The sequence below is a fragment of the Pavona decussata genome, unplaced genomic scaffold, assembly GCF_977016875.1.
Source record: "Pavona decussata unplaced genomic scaffold, jaPavDecu1.1 SCAFFOLD_409, whole genome shotgun sequence".
Classification (NCBI taxonomy): domain Eukaryota; kingdom Metazoa; phylum Cnidaria; class Anthozoa; order Scleractinia; family Agariciidae; genus Pavona; species Pavona decussata.
The window spans coordinates 17,808-40,000 of NW_028145775.1; the positions used below are offsets into that span (position 1 = coordinate 17,808).

General features: G+C 36.9%; 2 protein-coding genes across 2 annotated transcripts in view; both read left to right on the plus strand.

Moving 5' to 3' along the window:
• The window catches only part of LOC146451020 (cell adhesion molecule DSCAML1-like), a gene marked incomplete at its 5' end in the record, with an annotated part of 102,016 nt that overhangs the window by 15,626 nt on the left and 64,197 nt on the right, over positions 1-22,193 (plus strand). The window contains 4 exons of the mRNA XM_085099661.1: positions 8,506-8,772; positions 9,554-9,847; positions 10,494-10,793; positions 17,686-18,048. Coding sequence (XP_084955787.1) covers positions 8,506-8,772; positions 9,554-9,847; positions 10,494-10,793; positions 17,686-18,048 — 1,224 coding nt within the window. The remainder of the gene's footprint in view (positions 1-8,505; positions 8,773-9,553; positions 9,848-10,493; positions 10,794-17,685; positions 18,049-22,193) is intronic.
• LOC146451023 (uncharacterized) lies at positions 129-6,737 on the plus strand. The gene is made up of 6 exons (XM_085099679.1): positions 129-254; positions 594-694; positions 839-985; positions 1,081-1,111; positions 1,310-1,461; positions 4,855-6,737. The coding sequence occupies exons 1-6, from the start codon at positions 197-199 to the stop codon at positions 5,146-5,148; spliced, it is 783 nt and encodes a 260-aa protein (XP_084955805.1). The 5' UTR covers positions 129-196; the 3' UTR covers positions 5,149-6,737.

Sequence of the window (22,193 nt, forward strand, 5' to 3'; positions counted from 1 at the left end):
ACATTAATGCTCGTTAATTTGTTATAACTTCAGTATATAAATGGAGATAGATTTGAATACTTTGTTTTTTTTATATAGTTGCATATAAGTAACCCATGAGTTAATGCAACAAACAAAAGGTCGAGTCCATTTTACTTACAAGTTTATTATTTGACTTCCACCTCTTTTATCAATGACTTGACAAGAACTCTTTGCGATGGAAGGAACTGAACGCCTGGCAAGAGTGACATTTGTGAGACAGTCCTCAAAAAATGGTATGGGTAAATTCTGTTTCATAATACATGTACATGTAATTATTTTGTTATTTTGATTCTTCTCTCTTTCTTTTTTGATTTTTATTTATTGGCAATTGGGTTCCTGTTGCAGTTAAAATTATGGCTATCCCACCAGGATCCAAGTGGCCATTTCACAAGGGCATTCTTTGTGATTAGTGAACAAGGAAATTAATGTTAAATGAAGTTGTGATGATCTGAAAAGAAACAGCTGATCGAGATTACAAATGTTAAGTTGTTGGTAGTATATATTAATAACTGTGCGACCTTGATATTGGTAACTTATATACATTGCCATTCATACCAGCTCTTGTGTTTCAGATGAATATGCCCTTGCTGTAATGCAGAGCAACTACATTAACAGCACCAGGATGGTAAAACTAAAGGGTCCTAACAAGCAGGAATTTCTCCATGAAATTCAGGTACGTACCCTTTTCAGCTTCGCGAAACGTGCACAGTTGACTCTGGGAATAATACATATTGAGGGACAGAATGATAAACTTTAATTAGTGTAAGTTTTGAAGAAATGGAGATTATTAATTGATATTTCTTGTCAATGTTTACAGAATGGGGCAAAGTTCTACTGGCATATGAACCAATTAGTTCCTCCTGTGGCTAGCAAGCTGAAGGAAAAATCAAAGGACTCCCCAATGCCACCTACAAAGAGAGTAAAACAGTTTACAGTAAATGGACCCCCCAAAAAGAAATTGAAGGTATATAGTAAGCTTACCTACATGTAAGTGGAAGATCTATAATTTAGGTTTGTTCTTGATCAATTGCAATTTACATTCCATCTATTTTTTTTCAGGTCAGCAAGCAAGTAAAAAAGAGAGTTGAAGGTAACCAAAGCAAAAAACTTTGTTAAAATCAGAATTATTAAAGGATTTCTAGTGTATCCAATTGCATGCATGTTTGCGCAGGAAAGGAAGAAAAAATATTTCTCACTTTTTAAACAGCCAAAGCAACTGAAAATTTGTTCACGTGTTATTTTTAATTCTGATGTTTTAAATTAGCCTATATATCAAATGCTTTTTCAGAATCATCTTTTATTGTTGATGCTACTACTTCTGAGAACTCAAGTCATGATCAGCTAGATGACTCTGGCATTGGCAATGAACTTGAGGTGGCTGCTGACTCCGGACCCTTACCTACTGAAGTGCGAGACAACTCGCCACCTTGCCCCATCAAGGTAAGAAGTATATTATTAAAGTATATTAAAGTATAAAAGTATATCATAGATAAATATAACTATATCAGTGACCATGCGGATAACTTACCAACCTGGCCACACACACTACCACCCCCAATTGGGCCTTTTAGAAGCAATGAAAATTAACATAATTAACAATGCAACAGTACAGCCATTTGTAAAGTCCCTTACCAAACCAATGATATGGTAATAATATGGGGAAAATGAGAGCCATATATGGCCCATATATGGAAAGTAACTGGGTGTATTAAATCAAAATATGGGTTTTATAACAAGCATGTACTTTCAACTTACTCCAAGTATGGTGTTTATATGGACACAAAATTAAAGACATCAATAATGTGGGAATAACATGGTTGACTAATTCCCCATGTAATAACCACATTATCTCTCATTTTGAGATATAAAACAGTTATATGGATATAATATGAATGATAACTATAGTTATGTCATATGTGGAATTTATATGGCAGATGTACCCATGATCACTACATTACAAATATATCATGCTGATCACCTGGTGTCCATGCTAATCCCATATATGGGATTAAGACAACAAATTAATGCAATCTAGTGTTGGCTGAGGAGGATAAAAACCACACTCCCTCAAGCACATATGGAAAAAAAGATCAGCAATGCTTTGAATCATAATTCGTTCAAGCACAATGCTAGGTTTTACAACGAGTTAGAAACAAGAAATGGTGGAGTCACAACCACAATGGCAGCCATCTTGGATTTCAGTCAGACTGGGAAGACTGGGCATGAACGAAGCTATTCTGGTCAGCAGCCATGCCACTGCAGGCTCGCAGAAAAACCGTTTCATTTTAGATTTTAGGCGGGATTCAAGTTTACAGGAATATTTCTCCTGGCTTTTCACCTCTGTTAAGCTAAAAATGATGGCCTCAAGCAGGATAATGTGGATTAATACTTTAAGAAAGAGGTATGCTTTGATTTATCAATAATTTTGATGAGAAACTGCATGAAAATGTGTGATTATATAAATAGATTATATAAGTCTACTTGAGTAGATGTTCTTCTTGAATTTTTATAGCTCCAAATTCTAGATTGTTGAGGTAGACATTCCCTCTTAATTTTTTTAATATATTGATCCACTGAAAAGAATAAACCATAATTGGCTTCAATAACAGTTGAGTTTCACATTACAAACTATATTCCTCTAATCTCTTTTAAACTTCATGCCTGCACATGCTTCAGATTCTATTACATTCCATAGAGTGGAAAGCCAAATCTGAACAGGATTTTTCATAATATTTATGGCCTTTACAAACGTTTTTAAGGAGTACTTTGTAGCCAGGTTGATATCATGTCTTGGTATAAAGAGAAGACGTACGTCTGATCTTGATTTTGATTCAAGTTGCATGATTCACTTCATGGAGTACCTGGAGTACATGTAAGCTTACTAATATATACTTTTGTAGCACCATGAGTTAAATTCTGTATACCCTCATATTCTTAATTACTCATGATTGTTATGGGGGAGAAGCTCATTGTAATATGTATCTGAGGTCGTACTGGCAGCCCTGATCAATAAGAATTCACTAAAAGTGCACAATTTTCTGTTTTACTACAGATTGTGAAGGCCAATACTCAATTAAGACTGCAGCTTCAGAGTCAAGTCGCCAAATCCTGATAAATATAAGCTAAGTCATCCATGACTGTGAGACTCTTATCTGTTATTGCGTTCAACTTTAGGAGAACGCATACTATTCGTGTCGCTTCTTTCTTGATGCTGTGCGATTTCAGGATTTGGGTGACTGCCATCTTGGACTGGTTGACCACCTGCCTCGATTTCATGCAAGAGCTTTAAATCCCGGTGGCTAAGTGAAGTCACATGGGTCGATTTTCTGAGCAATCAGTACAATAAAAAATATAATTTGAATGGTCTATGGAGATCAAAATCACTTTACTAAAGTATGATTATTAGTAGTAACTGATTTAATTTTGTTATGAATTGTGAGTTCTGCTACTACAACTCAGGAACAATTACCAAATTTTTTTTTTAACTTGAGTTATGCAGTATTGGTCATTGCTTGATATTACAGTTGAAAATGGCAAAGGTGCAATCTTTTTTATCAATCCAATCATTTCTCTCATAATTTAGCACTTCCCCTAGACCTTAAACCGTAACACAATTTGAGACAAAGCCATATTCTGAATGTTTCTTTCCCGAGAAATTCGATCACTGTGAAATTGTCTTGCTGTTGCTTGTAATGTTTGTAGCTCTGGCTGTCGTATATGGTGTCAATCATAAATTTATATAGTGTGCAATGCATGTTATTACTGACATCCAGATATAGGTAGGTGAAGGAATATGACTTATCGATCATTAAATGATTTCTAATATTGACAAATACTACAACTAAAGCACACCACCTTTGGTAATTCTAGGCTGAGGATAAAGACATGCTGTTTGATCTGTCACCTACTCAACCTACATGCATTTTATATCTATTTCATTTCCGCATCATTCTATAAAATGACAGTGCTATTTTAACCCTATTTTAACTTGCATGGCATTCATAAAATGCCCTATTTTACACTTATTTTAAAGGTATTTATGTCCTATTTTTCAACTTTGTTTTCCTATTTTATCCCTGATTTATGTCTATTTTAAACCTCTTTTATTTTTAAGATTTCTAATCGCATACACATTTTTCTCTATTTTATAGCTATTTTAAAGCTATCTTTTAGGTAGTGATGACTTGCTGGTTGGACTATTTTTGACTATTTTTTGTTTCAAAATAATAGGTTTAAAACAGGTAAAAGAGCAACTTGACAAAAAAAGAAAAAAGAAAAAAAAAGATAGGAAAAAATATAGGATTCTTATGGTGGCCTGAATTAAATCACTTCATGTAAAGTTTAAATTAAAATCAGATATAATTTTATAGTTATTTAAATACAAGGCCAGGTTGCGTGAATACCTGCAGGTATATGCACTGTGGTGCAATTATAAATGTGTTTAGTTTTCTTCCATATTTTCTCCATATATGGGCAATATCTGGAAACGTTGCAACTGACTGATTGTAATTTAGTTTTCCTCCATATTTTTTCCATATATGACAAATATCTGGAAATTGTCCAAATACATATTAAACCCATACTTCTTAAGTATGACAACATCAGAAAATTCTAAAATATGGGTTTAACATGGCCATAGAAAACTCATATATATCCCATAGCAATCCCATATTTTGCTCCAGATAATTTCCAGTTTTGGTCCACATATGGCCCATATTAACATTTTGGTAAGGGGTTTGCTTCAGTGATAATGAAGAAACATTAAAGAATACTGTAGACAATTCCATTTTATTAAGCAAGATCTAACGCATGTACTGTACTGTTGACTTGCAGGCACATGATAAGGAAAACCTATATGTGGGCCGCTGGGTGGCTGTGGCGTATGACATCGGTTTTTTTGTGGGAAAAGTGACAATTATTGAAAATGAAGAACGGGTAACAATAAACTTCTTGATGAAATGTAAGGACAGTTTTAAGTGGCCGAAGAGGAAGGACACTGCCACTGTGAATGCCAAGTATATTTATTACTCTTGCCCACGCATTCAACAAGTGGGTAACATTTTTATCATATATAATGAAGATTACGTGCAAACGCTATATGAAAATTACAAAAAAAAGTACATGTGATTGAATTTTTCATTTTATATTTTATTTCTTGCTATGAGTAATTTTCACTAAGTGTTGAAAGTATTATTAATTTGTCAATTACTTTCGTTTCTTTTTGCTACACTTAATGATTGACCTTAATTAAAAACTTGCATAAATCTTCTTATGCAAGTTTTCACATTTTTCATGTCAGCTACGTATACGTACAGTAGTCAGAGTGTTGCTAATTATTTGAGTTTTGATTGGACCAATTGACTGTTTTGTGTTCCTTGTGATTGACCAGAGGCAGAATAATTACTTCGGTTACACTGAACTGAAAATTGCTCCAGCGTTTAGGTATACAACCAACATATGATTATATGACTAACTGTTATATTTCAGTGAGATTCTTTCCACTGAAATTTTAAAGTACCATTATACTTTTACAATTATTTTCACTGCAGGTGTAAATTAAAATTGTGCTGTCAGTGAGACCATTATTACTAAATACGGTCATGGTTATGGAGATTTTATACTAATTATACTGTAGTCATCACTTGCATGCTGGAAAAGTGACACATGTGAACAGGTGTACAGGATGTAACTTATAGAATAGTGTTTAATAGGTTGTCCTTGGCTGATACAATTCTAGTCATCATCGGTGTGTTACGTTATATATATACATCTAAATTAAAATTGTGCTATCAGTGAGACCATTATTACTAAATACGGTCATGGTTATGGAGATTTTATACTAATTATACTGTAGTCATCACTTGCATGCTGGAAAAGTGACACATGTGAACAGGTGTACAGGATGTAACTTATAGAATAGTGTTTAATAGGTTAAATATTGCCCTTGGCTGATACAATTCTTAAGTCATCATCGGTGTGTTACGTTATATATATACATCCAAATTTGAAGGTTAGTAACTTTAAGTTTCCATTTACTTTATATATAGAGATATAAATTAAATTTGTATAAGAATTGTACTATTCATTGAATTCATTGTATAAGAATTGTACTGTTCATCAAATTGCATTACGTATGCAAATATATTGTAATAATTATATTGCTTGTGAAATTTATTCCCATCTACTCATTGTGCACAGTTGCGCAAGAGATCATATAACACAAAATGCAAACTAAAAATTAAAACTGTACTGCATGTACATGTCTATCAAAAAGTGTAATATTGCATGTGAACTCTAAATGTAATGCCACCATGCAGGTGAAATTATGTTTGTTAAGTAGCATGGGAAATATATAATAGTTATATTATATTGCCTTTATTTGATTAAAAAATGTGTGAAACCTCTTGTGAAATGCTGGTGGCATGGTGGTGAAGGAGGGTGAAAATGTGTAGTTTCAATGTGTAAACGGCTTTAAAATGCAGGTGAAAAAAGTGTGAAACAGCATGTGAACTTGTCTGCTTCAAATTGAATTTGCAAGAAACTTCATGTGAAATGAAGGTGAAAATGCATGTGAATTGAAGGGGTGAAAATTCAAGTGAAAATGCATGTGAAATTCCACCAAGATTGACTTAGAATAAACATGTGAAACTCCATGTGAAATGCTGGTGAAAATGTGTGTGAAAGGGTTGACATCGTTTCACACAGTTTTCACACACATTTCACTATGCAAAATTTCACACACATGTGAAAAATGCATGTGAAATACATGTGAAAAACAAGTGAAAAGTGTGTGAAAACAGGGTGGTTTTCACACATTTTTTCACAGGGTATTTCACATACATACCACTGGTAGTGTGGGATTCTCCTGAAAATGTCTGGCAATGATATTTCTTTTCATTGTATTAAATGTATTGAAATACTCACTGATAAAAGAAAGTTATTATTTTAGCTTTTGTCATACATTCCAAAAAACAAGGAAAGGAAATTCCCAAGGAATCTGAACTTGATTACCCTATCACATGGACGCTAGTCCCAACATGCCCATGCCACTCTTTTTTCTCTCTTAACGAATGATGAGTATTCATTTTATTTTAATTTAGGTCTTAATCCAGGAGGCGGTGCCTCGCATATAAACCAGATAATGCCCTAAGTTACTTCTGATTAGTTGCTAGATTCTCCTTCCAAATTGTCTTGTATTCACTAGTGGAACAAAAGGAGAATTGGATCTTACATCAAAAGTCACTTGGGGCCTTATTGCACGCACCACTTTATTTGCACAAAATTATCATTTTCATTGTTGTCTTCTTGCATCATTATGCCACATCATTTTTTGATCTGCAGTTGTACCAGTGAATGTGGGAGTTTGAAACAAGTAGAAAAAAGCCTTCCATGACACAAAAAAATTCTGCATTTTCCAAACAAAAATTTGTGCTTAAGGGAAGGGCCCCTGATCTTCAACCCTCATCTGATGAAAATGGCTCTTTTTGCAAAAGACAGAAAACAGTTTGATACTGCCACCCCTTTTAAATTCATCTTAGAATTTACTTCCAATTTCCTTCCTTAGTCCAGTTCAATATTTCACTTCCAAAGGCCTCATTACCAACCTTTTAATAATAATTCATATTTAAACAGGGTGATCCCTTCAGTCACAGGACTGGTACGGGGGCCCTGTAAAACACAAAATAATCATGAACTTACTTAAGAAATGTCAACCTTTGTTGATGGTCCTGAACCTTCGTTAAAACTTGGCTTACCAAAAAAATTTCAATAACCTGCCAACAACAAGGCAAAGGTATACTATGTAAAGAAAAGCAAGAATTGCTCTCCTAAGGCTAAAGTATCCTGTTCAACTGTGTTTACACCACCACATAAATATACATATGCAAATGTAAATTAATTATTATTTAGTTATTTTTTTTTAGTATATATTAAGAAAAAATAAGGTTCTATGGACTGGATCCCACAAGTGGTCCATGGACCTGGTCCAAAAGGGGGGAGGGGGGTGAGGTCCATATTTTGATCTGTCTCCCCACTGGTTCAAATCCCAGAATCAATGTACAGTTCTACGAAATATTCATACTCCCCCCATGGAAGGTTTGTTGTATTGCACCCCCCCCCCCCCCCCCAGGAAATTCTAGTTTAGCTTCATACTTTGCTTCTAAAATTTTGACTTTTTAGACCCCCTCCCCTTAGGAATTTCCGATGACTTTCCATGGGGTGGGTATGGAATATTTCTGGAACTGCACATTGCCACACATGAAACTGTAGGTTAAAGGGCAAGTGGCACAGGGTTTGGTGTCATTTCAAAACCTCCTTGAATATTTGCTATCAAAATAAACCTAAAAATAATGGGTCCTCTCGACTGGCAGCTTTACTCCTTGATTGAAGACCAACATTTTCAATTTCCAATTCCCCTTTTCATTATATTTTTCACCATGATTTTATTACTGATATGCTTGCATGTCCATTTATTTTGTCTTTTAGCACCACCCAAACTCCTTCCATCACCAAATCCAGTCTACTCTTTTATGGGAAACTGGAAACCTACGATCATCTTATGTAAATTCTCTGGGTTCCCTGCACCCTTGGTAAAAATGGTCAATGAAAATGGAACAGAGGTTGCGAGTGGAAACGGATCTGCTTCCTTCACTATTCCAGTTACTGATTCTGAAGATGTCTTTGGGAACTACAACTGCTCTGCAGTTAATACATTTGGAAGTGATGGTGTTTTGTTGGAGTTGAAGGTCGCTGGTAGGTTGTTTAAGTCCATCTCTCTTTTTATTTCAGTTTGGCAAGAATCTTTGACTCAATACAGATTACATCATTGACTGCATGGGAAATGACTTCAGATTCTCTATCGTCAATATGTATTATTCTGTTTTTTTTTTTTCTGAATTTCTAAGGATTTAACCATGTCAAACAGGTCAAAGCAATGACAAATTCATAGTCAGTTAGCCTTGGTAGAAAACATGTGTTAGCATTGAGAGCAAAAAATCTCTAAAACTAGGTATATTGAACTTCAAATTTCCCGTTTCGTTGATTTTACGAAACAAAGAACTTAATCGGTTTCTTTTGTTTCCTCTTTGAATAAAATAATGCAAAGAACGCTGACGCGTTTTTTGCTTAAGATTTTTCTTCAAAATGAAGCAGTAATTTGCGAAAAAAAAATACAGGGCAATGTTTTTCTATTAAATCAAAGGCCAGATGCACAAATTCAGCTCATTTGGATGACATTTTTTTAAAAATGGCCAAAATCGTCACTTACGATAGTTTTGCATAAAACCCTTCAATTTCTAATATATAATTTTTCATCATTTTGCAGCAAGCCCTTCAAAAATTTTAGTTTGTATGAACACTGTATATTTCACATAAGTTTAGACTGGCTATCCTATGAAATTAACTTAGTTCCCTACATGCAAAAATTTCTTTGGGCCAAAATTTTGAACATGAAATTTGAGGTTTTTTGACATGACTGAGTGTGCAGTAAAAGGTTGGTGAAAGCAAAGTAATAATTAACTGCTTTTGTACTCAGTTATTCCCGGCCCACCACGTCAAGTGTTCGCCAACACAACATGCAAAGATGTTACACTGAAATGGGACTATCCTGAGTCTGATGGAGGAGTGGTCATTACAAACTATGTCATAAGAGTTCTTGACGATTCCATGCGAACAGTGCATCAAGAGACGGTCGCTGGAAATTTACGTGAAGCAGACATCAACTACAACGACTTTAAGGCAGAAACAAAGTATGGAGTGGAACTCATGGCAAGAAATGACGTTGGTTATGGGAAAAAGGAAACAATTTCTGCCACAACAAAAAAATACTGTGAGTGGCATCAGATTTTTAACTATGCCATGCCAATTTAATTAAGACAAGTATCATATAATGGTAACTTGTGTGAAAACACACATCCAGTATAACGTTATTGCACCAAGTATCAATACCTCCCCCCACTGAAGGTTGACTCCCGCCCAACCCTACTGGAAATTCCCATTTAGCCTCATATTTACCTTTAAATGTTTGGGCTTCTGTGGAGGGGGGAGGGTTATGGATATTTTCTTTTTTATGGAACTATACAATACTATCCTTAGCTGAGGTTAAAAAATTAATATCATCGGGTCAAACAGGGATAGCGCAGTGGTGAGAGTACTTGCCTCCCACTAACGTGGCCTGGGTTCAATTCCCAGACAAGGCGTCATATATATGGGTAATGGAATGATATTTTCTATTTTCTAGAACTATACAATACAATATATAGCTGATTAACAGCGATCAGCATCAAATTTCTCCTTGTAATATCAATGCTTACTCCACCCTGAGGTCATGGGAATTAAGGATATACACCCAAGGTGAATTTTCTTGATATTTTAATAACTTCTCCCCAGTATTTTTACAAGAAAAGTATGAGAACAAGATAGGCAAATTCGTTCTTTGATATAAGGGGTTAAACAGCCTTAATTTTGTTTAACAGGCGTGCCTGGAAAACCAACAATTACCAACACTGGAGATGAAGTTGACTCCACCTTCATTTTAACCTGGTTAAAGCCAAACTATGATGGTTTAGACAGCATCATCAAATACAAAGTGGAATGGAGGAAGAAGCCAATTACAGATGCTAGTGTATTTTTTGATGAAAAAAACATCGATGCAACCCAACTCACAGTAAATAATCTCGAGGGTGGCGCAGAGTACGAATTCAAGGTGTTTGCTGAGAACAGAGCCGGTTTTAGCGAGCCTGACACCATGACATTCAGAGTGAGGAAGGGGAGTGGTAAGTTTTTTGCTACATTTGATGTAGTACATTTTCATGCATCAAATACCTGTAAGCTTATTTTGTCAGCTACATTTTCTGCATTCACAGCCAACTTTGCTTTACAGTACATGTATGTGTACGTTTCATCCAACCATTGTCATCAGATAACCAGAAGCTATCGAGACAATGTTCATATAATGTATCTTGCTGTCTGTCATGTGCAGTTATCTTTCTGCACAGGTGCCAAGGAGGTGATGGGATCTGAAGGAAAGGAGCTTTAAAGCCTGGTTTTTACTAGCGAGCACAGGTGCAAGTACAAGCACAAGCATAAAAGCTTAATGTCAAGTGAAAATGAATGCAACGCAAGCATAAGCACAAGAACAAGAAAAGGAAATATTTTGATCCCTGCGCTTGCGCTTGTGCTTATGCTTGCGTTAAGGCCATTTTTCGGTGTGAAATAAGCATTCTTATGCTTGCGCTTGTGTCGCTAGTGAAAACCAGGCTTAAAAGTTGTGGGAGTAAGGGATGCTGGAAGGAGAAAGATCTGATACCTTTTTCCTTATCCCTGCCTCCCCTCCCCTCTCTCCCCCTCCTCTGAGTCTCCCCTCCATCCCATCCCCTAAGTACACGCAGAAAAGAAATAATTCATGATTAGTGTGTCAGCTGCAGTAAGTCTGATGACAGTGGCATTCATCAAAATCCCAATCAACAAAGTGAACACCCTGGCTGTTTATTGAGAATAAAATATCTATTTTACCAGTTTTTATGCATGTTTGTTGCCCAGCTAGCTGTTGTATTAACTTGTTTTTATTTTACTGTAAGTGTGGAGATTAATACAATGTGATTGTGTGTTAATTTTTTTTAATCTGCTTAGCTTTTCCCAAACAATTTTATTGTTTGTCTAAATGATGAACTAACTCACTAACTGACAAAAACTACCGTACTTTTCTAGTGCGAATCTGACCTGCTTCGCAAATTAACAAGTATTAACATGAAACTAAACTTGACCAAACTTAACTACAATTTAACACATGTACTAAATGTTTTAAAGTTCCAGGAAGGAACTTTAATTAAAAATTATATCAAAAATAAAACTCAGTAAAATGAAGTCAATATTTTGAACAAGATAATTCAAATTATATTAAATCGTATTCTAAAATATAAATTTATTCCATTTCTGTTCCCCCCGTGACTCAGAAGGCACAACTGGAGGTACAGGGCAAAGTAAGTGTCATTGTAATTCCTCAGCTTCATCAATCATTCCATTTATTGATTGCTACTTAAGCCTAGTTTTCATATCTCGGGAAAGTCTCAGACAATCGGGGTTTTCAGTGTTTTCCGATCGTCCCAGATTTTGCCAAGATGTCGGGAAATCGCCAGACGTCTGTCCCAGATTTGAGATATTCGTTGGTGACAGACGCTATTTTTATTTGTCAGGGGGAAGTGGGGAAAGTCTGGAGCAAAGCAATTTAGAGGATTGGTAATGAGCTAAAACTGTCGCCAACGTCCCCGACAGTAGTACAAATTTGAGTTTTCATATGTCGGGAATGATCACCGACCATCGCAGAAATCTGGGACGCATCTTCATAACAGAAACACTCCCAATTTTCCCATTTTGTCTGCAACCATCCCAGACGATAGGGGATGTCTATGATTTCCAGTTGTCATTAGTCGGGAAAAGTTTGGGACAGTCAGGAAACAGTGAAATCCCCGATCATCTGGGATTTCTCCGACATTTGTTCCATCTTAAAGGGAAAAGGGGGAAATCAAAACTTCTAAAAGAATGTTAAATTTACATGTCTTGCTGTTTGCATCACCATTGAAAATAATGTGGAACATATAAACAAGAAATACAGAGGGAAATTAAGATCATGAAGAGGATAAATTACGAAATAATTTATTATGCAATGCTGTACTATATGCAGCAATGTAAAGCAAATTCACCTTTCCTTTTATTACACACAAAAAACTGTGATAAAATCTTAAAACTGTCTTGTTAAACAAAACCTGTCAAGGATTTATTGAAGATTCATTCCATAAATTAAATTCCAACTTATGAAACTCTTTCAAAGGCTGATATATCTGAAATATATATGATTTCTTTAAAGTGGTAGTCTGTTTATTGAAATTAAGATGTTCAGATTGCTTAGAACTTATTGTTACTTCATAGTGACACTTGTAATGGTTTCCAAGGTCAGGTTTACTAATAAAAAACTAGCAATCAATAAATAATAAAATCATATACCACTGACACGTGCATGAAGAAGTTAAATATAAACAAAACTTGTCTAGAAACTAAAATATAATGCTAAATGACATAAAACCCATGATTTAAATCTTCTGGCACAAATAATATGATCAATAAAATATAATGCTCACTAAAGAAAGGGTTAAAATATAAAAAAGCTAAAAAATTAACAAATAAATTAAACAGAATTAAATGTCTGTCCATTTCTCTCCGGAAGGTTCTGTTCAAACCTTTACTCTGTGTCAATTTTTTATTTTATTTTGTTTTTATTTTTGTTTATTTGTTGTACTTTGTGTTCTATGATGTGACAACTTATGGAACTCAACAAGTATTATGCTGCTATGCTGGTGCATCTAATTGGAGAGGGCAAGAAACAACAAGTTAATTGTGTCTGATTCACTAATATTTTTAGCAACAAAAATAAATTAAGCTCTGATGTATTTCTAATGAATTTTGCTTTCATTTCCTCTCGACTCGACTCGTTCTGAAGAGATGGAGAAAAGTCCGAGTTCGCACTGTAGTGGCTCGATAAATTTTAGCTTCCTAGCAGACAAAAAGATAGACGGAGTACAAAGCAATTACTCTCAGTAGCATTAGAGCCGCCTTAAAAAAAAAAAAAAAAAAAAAAAAACATTTAGTACCTTAACAGATCCAGAGTATCACCGTTTTTCAAAACACTGATGAAAGATCGTGAAATTGCTTGCGTAGTAAACAAAGAAACCCTCACCCGAGAAATCGTTGAAAAGCTTTTCCAGTCTGTTCAGCTCGGCCTGACTGACACAACAATTCCTTCGCAGCTTTAAAATACTGTTTGGTTTTAGCTTTTGAGGCTAGAAATTTGTGGAAAATTCTGCCAGAGTGATTGGCGCACTGGACGAGTACTCAATTTTTAATTTGATGCAAAATAAAGGCTTTCGATTTCAAACTTGAATAAAGATCGCCTCCAGCTTTTCTGCTATAAACCTGTGTACTTTGTCATCAATGTGTTGCATAATAAAACAATTATCCTGCTCAATCTTGCGGAATATGGCGTGATTTTAGCCAACTTGGCCTACGGCCTGGTCGGCTTACATCATATTTCCACAGCTTTGGTTTCATTCGTTTGAAAAATCGAGGAGTTTGTACTCGATATATGATAAAAATGTATTTTTGGCTAACTCGCACGACGACGTTAATTTCGTCTCACTTTTTCCCCCGATTTTGTGGCTAACCCATTATTTTCAGACTGAGTGGCGATGCTGCTAGAGACGCAGCCTAAGGATAAACTAGAATTCCCGTCTTATTCAGCTTAGAACAGCGTGGCAAGTTTGTTGTAGTGATAACGCAAGTGAACAAAGTTCAAGGAAGAGACACAAAAGTTGAGCTTACCTGTAAGCGGAGTCAACAACAATGCGAGGAAAATACAACACATTGCAGGGGCACCCAACGACCGTTTTCTCTCAGATCCTTTGAAACGCTATTTTAGGCTATCTGGAGTGCCTTTAAAGCTCTGTGGGTTCATTTTAGGCCGTGCTATAATATTTTTATCTGTTCGGTCATTCTAGGGGAACTTGAGTCTTTTCGAAATTACTAGGGCATCTTTGTCCATTTCCCGAAAACCGTAGGTCTTATTTCCTTTCCGAAAATCTTAGCTGACCTTTTATCGGCACCCGAAACGACATTTTTATCAATCCGAAAACACTAGGCCTTAAATTTCCCATATCACGAAAGTTTGAGATGAAAATTCCCTTAAGAAAATTGTAGGGGATTAGTCTTCCGAACAGATAATTTACCGAAACGATCTGTTGGGTGCCCCTGACATTGTTAGTGTTGGCAGAACAAAATGCATCTTTTCTAGGCTAAACTGCCAGTTACAAAAATCTTCTCCCCGAATGCAATATTTTATAGACACAAAAAAAAAAAAAAAAAAATTAAAAAAGGCCCGATTTTATTATTATTATTATTATTATTATTATTATTATTATTATTATTATTATTATTATTATTATTATGTGGAGAATCTCTTTATTTACATATTTCAAGAAAATTGCTTATTTACAAGATAAGAGTATAAAAAAGAACTATTAAAACCTATTTGCAATTGTGAAACGGATTACTAAGTAAAACTGAGTTTTTTCTTTGAAACGATACCGAAAAGCAAGCGTAAATCGGTTATTTGCAACTAAATGTTAACTTTTTGTTAACACATCAGAAAATATATTGATTATTGTACCGTGGGAAGTGATCATTCACAGCCTGCTTTAGAAAGCGGAAAATTCTGTACCACGTCACCAGCTTAAACGGATGATGATTTGAGGCAGCTACATAACTATTAACAATACTCTAGGACCAATGATTGATTAGAGCTCGACGCTTTCCATTTCAGCATCCACCCCTGAGATGCATGCATTCTAAATGTGCCATAATTTGATAATAAGTTTCTTTCGAAGATGGGAACTTGAAATTATACCAAGGCCATGATAAGGGACGCCATTAACGTAAGCTGCGATAAAAAGAGTACCGTTTTTAAGTAAATCTGCGATTATAGCTCTTAATTATAATTTCACCGCTCAGGAATGTCTGCTTCATGCAGATTATAAGCTAGCTGATTGTTACAGAGAAATACGGAATTGGAGATATTGTTTCATTATAAAGAAAATCACGTTCATTTCAGAGACCGTGGGCATGAAATGCTTTCAGAAGCGACGTCACGTTGTGGCAAAACTTTCATCGAACGTTTTGCTGTGAGACAAGCTTCCACGAAGGCTACAGACACGACAGTATCAAAGAGTTTGATTTGCATAATTTCCTTTGGAATTAAAAAAAAAAATCCGCTCTCAAATAAATGTTTTTATCATTCAATGCATTTTTCTTCCTTTGACAGCTCAGTGAAGTGATCTGTCATTTTCAAACAAGATCGTGGTTTCAATTACACATGAGCAGAATATTATTTGCAGCAAAACACAAAGCAATACCGCAGTTGGACAGTTTTGCGCATGAGCAGACCATTGTTTGTAAGCAGTGTCGTAAGCAGTTATTTGCAGGTCACGTGTTTTGCTCTCGGCTAATGGAGAGTGATTTGACATCCTTAGTTGATCAAAATTATGAAAACCAAACTCGGTGATCGAATGATAAAACAATTATTGAACTCGGTTATTGCAAAATATCGTGATTTGTCAGTGTCTCACAGATCAATTATTTACATTGACCTTCGCAAAAAATTGATCTGCTCGCCGCTCAAGAAATGTTGCTCACCTCGTCCAATAATTGTTAATTCCCTAGAAATATATCTGTAAGGGGTCTTTGTTTGGCAGTTTTAAAATTCAGATAAAGTGTCAAGTATGCACAGAGGTCAATTGATGTCCCTATTGATCTGCTGCTGATTTGTTTCTCAGAATCTACGACATCACCTCATCTTTCCCGGAGAAGGAAGTAAGGAGGTCTCGCTAACAGATGTTAGGCAAATGTTGGATGAACGGAGTGTTCAAACGGTTTAAATGCCATTCAACATTTTCTAGAACAAAGAAAATGTTGAATCGATGTTGAATGAAAGTTTCAACCAATTTTAATTTGGTTCAACACACTTCCAACGAGCTTTCAACATTCTTATACGCTTTCAAAAATGTTTAGCGACCAGTTCAAACGCCCCTTACATTTGGTTCAACGACTGTGTTGAACGCATGTTAAATCAAAAGTTGAAACCGTTTAAACAAGACTTTAGTTAGAAAACAGTTACCGATGTCACAATTTTCTATGGGCAAATAGAACCTCTTTGGTAGCAAATTAGTAGTTTATACCACCTCGTTAATCAATGCTTTTATGGCAATAAATGTCGTAGGATTAAGTCGAAATGAGGATCGGAAAGATATTGCATTGGTCCTTTCCCTGCTAGCAGAGGCCTCTTTACCGTTGTATTCGCTGAACTGGCGGGTGCGAGGAAAAGAGACCTCTGCCCTGGGTCGAAACGGACTGTGTTGAGCATACGCCATGGTTACCTAGTGACCGAACAGTCGCGTGATGCCATGTTACTATGCGGGCTCACTAAATGACAGCGGACTAACTGTAAACGAATGCGCGAGAGACAGTGGGCTCAAGTCACGGCTTCAGCAAAAAAAAAAAAAATTAAAAAAAAAAAAAAAAAAAAAAAAGGAGCATCAGTTTTGTAAGCGTCGTCCACGACTATGGACGACAGTTGTATCAAAGACCGTCTCAACCCAGGGTAGAGGTCCAGGGTAGAGGTCTCTTTTCCTCGCACCCATCAGTTTAGCGAATACAACGGAAAAGAGGCCCTGGCAAGGAAAGTGATCCTAGTCTTTCACAGCGAAGATTTATCGCGAGAGGACTAGGTTCCAAATAAATGTTTCCGTTCTCGGATGACATCATTCAGTAAATATAACAAACGAGCATTCCTCCTTCCTTGTCTGTGAATTTTCCCTAATTTCGACGTTCAAGCCAGAAGACTTATCTTACTTTCAGAGACAAGATGGTTGCATCTTTTGGCAGTATCGTGAGGTGGTTGGTGGCGATCGCTCTCATGTTCGCGTCACTGCAACGATCTTCTAAACAATCGAGAACTTTGTTGAATTTGAATGACGAGAAGCTTCTGTTACTGTTGGTTTATGTTGCCTTTTAGTTTGAAGAAAACCTAGCTGATGTTGGTATTCTGATCATTTTCAATTTCAGAGGCTTTTAGTTGGACCCAAGAGCCCGACAAACCAACTATCGTGAAAGAGGATGGGGTAAACAACAAAAATGTGAGACTCGTTTGGAATTTTCTACTTGATGCTGTTGAAGACCTTCTGACTGTCGTCATTGAAAGAGAGGACCTTGACGGAGGAAACAGAGTTCAAATTGGATCAAGGTTAAAAAACACCGGGTACACGTTAAACACTGATTTCTATAAACACTATAGCGCGGAGCTTCCTTCGCAGCTACTAATATTCAACGTGAACAACGTCAAGGAATACAAATACATCCTTATCATCAGATTTTCTAGAAGTGGTGCCGCTCGTTCTGCTACATCCACTGTAGATGTCAAAGTGTTTGGTGAGTAAATTTGAACCTTATTTCGAATTTAAATACCTCATGATACCGGTCATTGGCAGAGTGCTGACGCAGTTTGTGGAGGAGTGTCAAAAAAAAAATAATAACTGAGAAAATTCCAGACTTTTCCGGCCTAGCTTGTAAGTGACTGTGTGATTGTGATAGTGGGTATACTAATAATTTAATATATAAAATGCGAGGTTAGACAAAAGCAGGGAACAAGAAAAAATAAACAAATGCGAGACAAATGTTTTTTACCCAAGTGCCACGCAATGTTCATCGGTCGTTCTGGCTGTTTTAGAAAATATCGAACTTAGCTATAGAGGCTATTTCACGTTTGAGTAGAACTAATGAACCGAAATATATCTTCAAATCTTTGCAACCTGTGTTTTAATTCGAGTCAGAAAACGTGACTCATCACCAGCACAGACAAACTAGCGAACACTTGCACCTTCTATTTGTTGTAGAACGTCCCTCCAAGACTTTGTAAGTAACCTTACGTCGTATTCCAGCACGGAAGGAATTTGCAGCAAAGCGTGATTCTTGATGATTAAACTGGCCGATAAATATGCGTTATTGACCAAGCGTGAGGTCAAGATGGCTGGATATTGGCCAAGTTCTTTTTTGCGTTTTTATGGACCGAGACGAAGTCGAGGTCCATAAAAACGCAAAAAAAGAACGAGGCCAATATCCAGCCATCTTGACCGAACAAGCTTGGTCAATAAAGGATTTATCGTTATATGGCTTTACCTTCAAGTTAAAGACAAAACAGGACATGAAACTGCTCTACTCGGAAAGAAATTCTTCATAGCCGACCGGTGCAAGATTTATTTTTCAGTGCATTTTTGGATTAGCATGTAATCGTGGAAAACAAGGAATCCTAAATTATCTTAGGGCTCTAACTTTACAAAGGCTTAAAGGGAGTATACAATTATTGAGAACGAAAAATTTAGATTTTCCCAAGAGCGGGAAGATTTGAATAGAATCCGGCAAACTCGCCATTTTCAGCCGATCGCGCGGTGGCGTAAATAAAAAAACATTTTTACACAGTTTTCGGCTTCCAATCATTAATTCTTGAATAAAACAATAGATTTTGGGATTATATGCAAACATAAGCCGAAGAAAAGAGCGGGTAACTGAGAAAACTGGGCGAAACTTTGACAAGGTTTTGTTGTTTACAACAAGCAAGACGCGGCTAAATTAAAAACGTGAGCTTCTTCGGCGAACTTGAAAAAAATACTTTTCTGACCCGCTCTGTTAACGCAACGTTCACTACGCTATGATTTAAATACAGTCATTGCAAACCTAGAGAACTTACCAATTTGGCACTCGACTTGAGACAATAAGTTTTACAAATTTCAACTCTATCTAAAATACTACACGCACAGCAACTCACCGATTCAACTCACATTCATTGTAGCTGAAACAAAATTTTCACTACACCAGGACGATTCCATTCTCTTTCCTTTCCTTTAGGTAAATGTTGAGAGATTACCGAACTTTTAAGTGAGCGTTTTCCCCCAAAACAACGAGAAAATCGAAGAAAAGATTGCACTGTTCTTGGGATTAAACTTTCGATGCCACGCGGACGGGCAGCGGGTAATTCCGAGCGGGCAAGATAGCTCCATCTTGCCCACTCGGGTAGCCAATCACAGCGCAGGATTTGACTCATCTTGCCCGCTCGCGGAGCCAGCCATAAAATAAAATATAATAAGCCAGGGATCCAGTCGTTACAGTGAACATAACTGGCGCGTTTCGTGTTTTCAAAGCTAAGGGACTGTGCAATAATTATCAGGAGGGGGGGGGGGTGGCTGAAAAACCAGAGGGGGGGGGGGGCATTACCTAAAATTGCTGCCAAGATATGGGGGCTCAAAAGTAAAATCACTCATTTGACAGAGGGGGGGGGGGGGGGGGGGGCCTTAAGTTTTATTCGAAATGTAAATAAAGTTAAACGCAATAAAAGATTCTCAATACAGGCCTCATGATAGACTGTAACAAATATCGATACGAACAGCTGTTAAACGATTATTGAAAAAATTCCATCACTTTCTTGCCAAATATCTCGTTCAGTGGAGAAAGGCATCTGCTGATAAACGTAAAAAGATGTGCGGAAATGCTATGTGCTTGAAGCTTCAGAAGCTTAAGGACGGTCATGTACGACAAGGGCAATACTTCTTAGAATACCTGAAGTTTGCTTGTGAGCCCACATGTAATTCGCGTGAAAAGGAAGGGTGGACAGCTGGTGTCCCTGCAAATTGGTTCCCTGTTCCTGATCTTAGTGACACAGCAGCCTTACCACGCGGGTATATTCCATCCAATGTGACCAGTCTGAGTGAAGAAATCGATCGACAACTTCCAAGTGTGCAAGTCAAGAAGTTAGTCGATTCTGGTATGTTAACCTCTTCCAACGCCAACGAACTGCAGGAGGTGTGTGAGAAGTTGATGGTTGATGAAATCACTCTCAAACGTTTTGTTCAACACCGTGAGTTTATTGCATTGAAAGCTCAAAAAAGGGAAGCTGAGCGCAATACCCTTCCAGACATTAACTGGAAAGAAGAAAATGAAGTCAAATCCCTCACAGCAAGACAAATTAAGATCTACCTTAAGCAGAACAATCTTCCTGTATCTGGAAGCAAAGCCGTGCTGGTAGCACGTGCTCTTGATTTCTCGCAAACTGGAACACGAAACAACGAAAGAATTAGTGTTAATGACAGTGACACAGAACTCCTATCCAGTGATTCCGAATGCGACTCGGATTCTCACACAAGCACTTCCGAAAACAACTCTGAGTTGGATTCAGATGACTCCGAAACGGATGGCTTTGTTCAACACTCATATGAGGTATTATTTGTTTCAGACGACGACATCCAACAAGTAAGCGTACGCTTACAGTAGCATGACAATATAAAAGGTATGTACTTAACATCTATGGTAATGGTGGCGGCGAGGAGTGAGTGCGTGTGTGTGTGTGTGTTGGTGGGGGGGGGGGGGGGGGGGGGCGGGTGCGACGTTATTTTTAACATAACAGAGGGGGGCTTAGAACTATTTTTTTAGTTTTGGAGGGGGGGGGGGGGGTACTGTCTAAGTTTTTGCTAGATAACTCTGGTTTTTCAGCTCCCCCCTCCTGATAATTATTGCATTATTGCGACGTTATTTTTAACATAACAGAGGGGGGCTTAGAACTATTTTTTTAGTTTTGGAGGGGGGGGGGGGTACTGTCTAAGTTTTTGCTAGATAACTCTGGTTTTTCAGCTCCCCCCTCCTGATAATTATTGCACAGTCCCTAAAGCACCGTATCGTTTGTTTCAAACTTCTAACGCCGAATTGATTCAGTTGTACTCTGATCTTTCAACCGCAGCCTCACAAGGTAGTTGATTCTACATGTATTTTTTGGATGTGACGTGATGTCACGCAATTAATCACTAGCGAAGTTACGTGGGCGCACTTTTGGTTCAGCAACTTTTGCTTCGTGTGGTATCAGGAGCACCCAACGAAATATTTCGGTAAAAAATCAAGGTTTTTCGGAAACCATCAAATTTCCCTAGAATTCTCGGAAATGATGTGCTCACGTTTTATAACTCACATAATTTTAGGATGATGTTTTTGTCCGCTAAAATTTTCGTCCGTCGTAACTATTCTACAAGCTGCTATGATTTTCGGTGACGGGAATTGAAGTATCACCAGGAATTTACATTAGTTAGGTCTTACAGAGCGTATAATTTTATCCTCTAACGTTTTTGGATGAATGGGTTATATGCCTATAATATTCAGACGGAGCATTTATATTCCCTAAGATTTTCGCTTAATTTTTGTAGTCAAAGGTAAAGCGAAAAACGTCCCCTAAAATTTTCTAATGAAACTATGGCTACTACGTGTCCTCGAACTTTCGGCAAGACCCATCAGGATAGCTGAAACTTTCGGATGAGACAAAAAAGCCCCCTTAAACTTAAGACACGGCCAAAGTTGAACGCATGACATTCAATGAATTGTTGGAAAAGAAAGAATGCAAACTTCCTTAATCGTGGTGATGTTTCTGCATCATATCATATCATGGGGGCAATGAATGCGCCATTTTCCTGCGATACTAACATCAGAAGTGGCTATAAAACATATACTGTCAGATTTGAGTATGAATTAAGTATGATCCT

What these genes read in the sequence shown, in the direction of transcription:
- LOC146451023 (XM_085099679.1), top strand. Translation starts at nt 197, where the DNA reads ATGGAAGGAACTGAACGCCTGGCAAGAGTGACATTTGTGAGACAGTCC. An exon ending in AATTTCTCCATGAAATTCAG is followed by an intron (nt 695 to 838) that starts GTACGTACCCTT and finishes CAATGTTTACAG; the next exon opens with AATGGGGCAAAGTTCTACTG. An exon ending in CGCCACCTTGCCCCATCAAG is followed by an intron (nt 1,462 to 4,854) that starts GTAAGAAGTATA and finishes GTTGACTTGCAG; the next exon opens with GCACATGATAAGGAAAACCT.